Source organism: Nicotiana attenuata, chromosome 9 (genome assembly GCF_001879085.1).
Source record: "Nicotiana attenuata strain UT chromosome 9, NIATTr2, whole genome shotgun sequence".
Classification (NCBI taxonomy): domain Eukaryota; kingdom Viridiplantae; phylum Streptophyta; class Magnoliopsida; order Solanales; family Solanaceae; genus Nicotiana; species Nicotiana attenuata.
In genome coordinates this window covers 7,590,809-7,595,141 of record NC_031997.1, presented here as the reverse complement: position 1 = coordinate 7,595,141, position 4,333 = coordinate 7,590,809, and the positions used below count along the sequence as shown (strand labels likewise).

Below are 4,333 nucleotides of genomic sequence, written 5' to 3'. Positions count from 1 at the left end.
TGCCCCAGAATGCTTCTAATGCTCTTCACTAAATTTGGTGGTGGGAGCTTAGCGATCACATCTACCTTAGCCTGATCGACCTCGATGTCTTCAGCTGTGACATTTAGGTGTGACTTTGTGGCCTAAAACTATCCCCTCATTCACCATGAAGTGACACTTTTCCCAGTTGAGTACTAGGTGAGTGTCATCACATAGTTTCAGTACAAGTTCCAGATTCCTCAAGAAATCCTTAAAGTCATCCCCAAATAGGGTAAAATAATCCATGAAAACCTCCAGACACTTCCCATTCAAATCTGATAAAAATGACATCATGCACCTCTGAAAAGTAGCTGGCACATTGCAAAGTCCAAAAGGCATTCTTCGGTATGCAAAGATTCCTGAAGGGCAGGTAAATGTGGTTTTCCCAACATCTTCAGGAGTAATGGGTATTTGATTGTACCTTGAATAACCATCTAAAATGCAATAGCATCCGTGCCCTGCCACTTTCTCCAGCATTTGATCAATGAAAGGCAGAGGAAAGTGATCCTTCCATGTTGAGTCATTCAGCCTTCGGTAATCTATACACAACCTCCAACCAATGACAGTTCTGGTAGGGATTAGTACATTGTCCTCATACTTCACCACCGTCATGCTCCCTTTTTTAACACAACCTGTACGGGGCTGATCCATTGTCTGTCGGAGATGGAAAATTTTATACCAGCATCCAGCAGTTTGACTATCTCTTTCTGTACCGCTTCCTTTAGCTTTTTATTCAATTTGTGTTGGGACTGAACCACCAGTTTGCTACCTTCTTCCAACAAGATCTTGTGCATGTAGATTGCGGGGCTAATTACCTAAATATCGGCGATGCTCTAACCGGATGCATTTCTATGCTTCCGCAATAATTCCACTAGCAAGTGTTCCTGTTCACCTATCAAATCAGCAGAAAAAATTATAGGAAAATTGTTAGTCTCCAAAAAAGCATATTTTAAATGTGTTGGGAGTACTTTCAATTCCAGCTTTGGCTTGATCCTTTCTTTCTCAAATTCCTCTTCATCTACAACTTGGTTTTCATCTTCCAATGCCTGAGCTTCTTTCTTGATTTCAGGGTCTTCATCCTCTGCTATACTCGATTGAGTAATGCATCTTTCTAATGAATCACCTACCATCTTGTCCAGCTGTGTTGTTCATCTAACTCTCCTACCACTTCCAGTTTGAAACATTCGTAGGCAGATGCCTCATCAAACGGGTATTTCATCATTCTATTCATTTGAAACACCATTTTTTTCATTTCCCACTAGTAGCATGAGCTAACCCTCATATATGTCAAGAATTGACCGACTAGTGAAAAGGAATGGTCTCCCCAAAATTAGAGATACCTCTTTATTCACTTTTTTGTCTACTATAATGAAGTCTATTGGGAAGACAAATTTGTCCACCCTCACCACAATACCCTCAATTATGGCCTCTGGTATGATAGTGGTGTAATCATCCAGTTGTAATGATACCGGCACATATTTTATCACTCCTAGTTCTCCTTCAAATTTCTTGAAAATCGACAATGGCATCAAGCTAATGAATGCACATGAGTCGCACAAAGCTTTGTCAAAAATTTCACTCCCTAACGAGCAGGGTATAGTGAAGCTTCCAGGATCCCCACACTTTTGAGGAATTTTATTCTGTAGGATGGCACTACAATGTGCATTGAGTTTGACCACTATCGTTTCCTCCAGCTTCCTTTTACTTGATAGGATTTCCTTTAGAAATTTGGCATAGGCCGGCATCTGGGTGAGCACCTCGGTGAACGGGATGTTCACATACAACTGTTTCAGCATCTCTAAGAATTTTCCAAAGCATCTATCTAATTTCTCTCGCTTCATCTTCTGAGGAAAGGGTAACAGTGGCATGTGCTTGCTTTCTTCAACATCACTGTTTGACTTCTAATTATCATCCTCCTTCTCGATGATATTCTTCGTAACCAAAGACTCACCAATTTTCTGCTCTTCTGTTGTTTTGGTTGATTTGATCACCTTTTCAACCCTTGGTTTTGCAATAGGCTCTGCTAATGCCTTTCCTCTCCTGAGAGACACGGCCTTGATCGTCTCTTTTGGGTTCTTCTCAATGTCACAAGGCAGAGTCCCAGGAGCCCTTGCTGATAATAAGGATGCAATTTGTCCCATTTGTGTTTCTAGATTCCGAATGGCCATTCCTTGTTCTCTGATGGGTCTTCCCTTATTTCTCAAGTTTCTTATCTGCTTTATGAATGAATACCTTTGTTAGATCATCTAAACTTATGTTGTTAGGCAGTGGAGGCTGGTACTATTGCCTTTGTTGATTTTGGAAGCCAGGTTGTCCTTGTACAGGTGCTATGGGATTTTGCTACTGCCATGAGTTCAAGCTACCACTTGAAGAACTCCATGAGAACCCTAGATGTCTCTGTCCCATAGAGTTGAAATTGTTGCCTCCTTGGTAGTTGCCTCTGCTGAAATTTCCCAATTCCTTCACTTCTTCCTCTATAGTAGAGGTTTGACACTCATGAGTCTGGTGTCCCATTTCACAAATGTCACATCCCAACTGTGGTTGATTTTGCACCTAGGCTATTGTCAATTGCTTGATAACCTTAGTAATTGCTGCAATTTGGGCCTACATTGCTACAGACCATTCTACTTGGTGCACCCCCGCTGACCTTTTTCGATCACCTTGATCAGTGGACCATTGTTCTGCGTCTTCAAATAGTTTATTTAAGAGTGTGACAATCTCTTCTGGAGTTTTCTTCATAAGAGGAACTACAATTGCACTGTTCAATAATCTCATTGATGAAGGATTTAGCCCGTCCCAAAAATCTTGGAGTTGCATCCATTGCTCTATTCCGTTATGAAGGCACCTCCGCAACAACTCCTTAAACATTTCCTATGACTCGAACACTGTCTCCCCTTCTCCTTGGCTGAAATTAGGAATCCCCTTCCTCGTTCTTCTAGTCTTAGCAGTGGAGAAATATTATTCTAGGAACTTGGTAGTCATCTCCTCCCATGTACGGATAGACCCTGTGGGTAAACTCCTTAGCCACTGCTTTCCATCATCCTTAAGTGAGAAAGGGAATGCTAAGAGATAGATGGAATCATGTGATGCTCCATTATAGCGGAATGTATTCATGATTTCATCGAAGTCCATCAGATGGTTTTTGGGATCTTCATTGGGGTTGCCTCCGAAAATGCAGTTGTTCTGAATGGTCTGGATGACTTCTTGTTTGAGTTCAAAATTGTTAGCATCAATGGTTGGGGGCCTTTCACTAGATTGTCGCTGGTTGTAGACCCTCATCTTCAACCAGGGTTCGGTTAAGATTGAATCTTCGACCCTCTTCAACCGTTTCCTCAGCAGCTCTAAGGGTTGCTTCAGCTGCAACTCGTGCAGCCTGTTGTTGTACTGCCTCTCTCGCAGCTAGGTCCAATTTCTTTTCGTTGATAACCATTGTATTTTGAGTTGAAGTCTGACCCAAAAAGGATCCACTAGATTCTTTCTCCCTTCTCAACTGCCGCACGTGATTGTCAAAATTCGGATTGTATGGCACCAATTCTTGGAGGAGGATCGAGTCATACACCACTAAACTTAACATGTTGCCTGCAAACAGATGAGAAGAACGTAAAAAGAAAATTAAATAAAAATTGTTCCTAAATTAGCACCGAAAACTATTTTAAACACTATTAATCGCCAATCCCCGACAATGGCGCATAAATTTGATGAGCGCAAAACTGGTATATAAAACTTAGGCTCGGTAGTCAAAGATAGTATATTTATTAAATTTTTTCCATAGGGATTGGTTTAATGTCACGACCCTAGTTCACCAACCGTGAACATGTCATGACGGCACCTGGTCCCCATAACCAGGTAAGCCTAACATTTGCGGAAATATAATAATTGCAGAAAAATAGAGAAAATCAAATCAAATATCTAAAGGAAACTGTACTGAATGCCGCTTGGCAAGTACAACTCAATATCACAAGTCTAAAACAATTCCCAAAACCCGGAAACTCACGGGCAACACAGGCTACAGAACTGTATAGTAAAGGTTCCAAACTCCAGAATTTTCTAACAACCTAAATAAGGAAAAACTAAGTACTAAAGTTAGAATAAGAGGGAGACTCGTCGGTCTGCGGACGCAGCAGATCTACCTCGAAGTCTCCGTAGTCCTCCTGCCTCACTGATAGTGCACCTGAGTAGAGGTACCTAGATGATCTGCACATGAAAAACATGCGCAGGAAGGGCATGAGTACACCACAGCGGTACTCAGTAAGTGCCAAGCCTAACCTCGGTTGGGTAGTGACGAGGAAGGTCAGGGCCATACTGGGACAAGATA

General features: G+C 41.7%; 1 protein-coding gene across 1 annotated transcript; it reads right to left on the bottom strand.

Annotated features, from left to right (window-relative positions):
* Nucleotides 852-1,859, bottom strand: LOC109232512. Its single transcript, XM_019398280.1, has 2 exons — nucleotides 1,359-1,859; nucleotides 852-1,157 (listed from the first exon to the last, which is right to left on the bottom strand). The coding sequence occupies exons 1-2, from the start codon at nucleotides 1,857-1,859 to the stop codon at nucleotides 852-854; spliced, it is 807 nt and encodes a 268-aa protein (XP_019253825.1).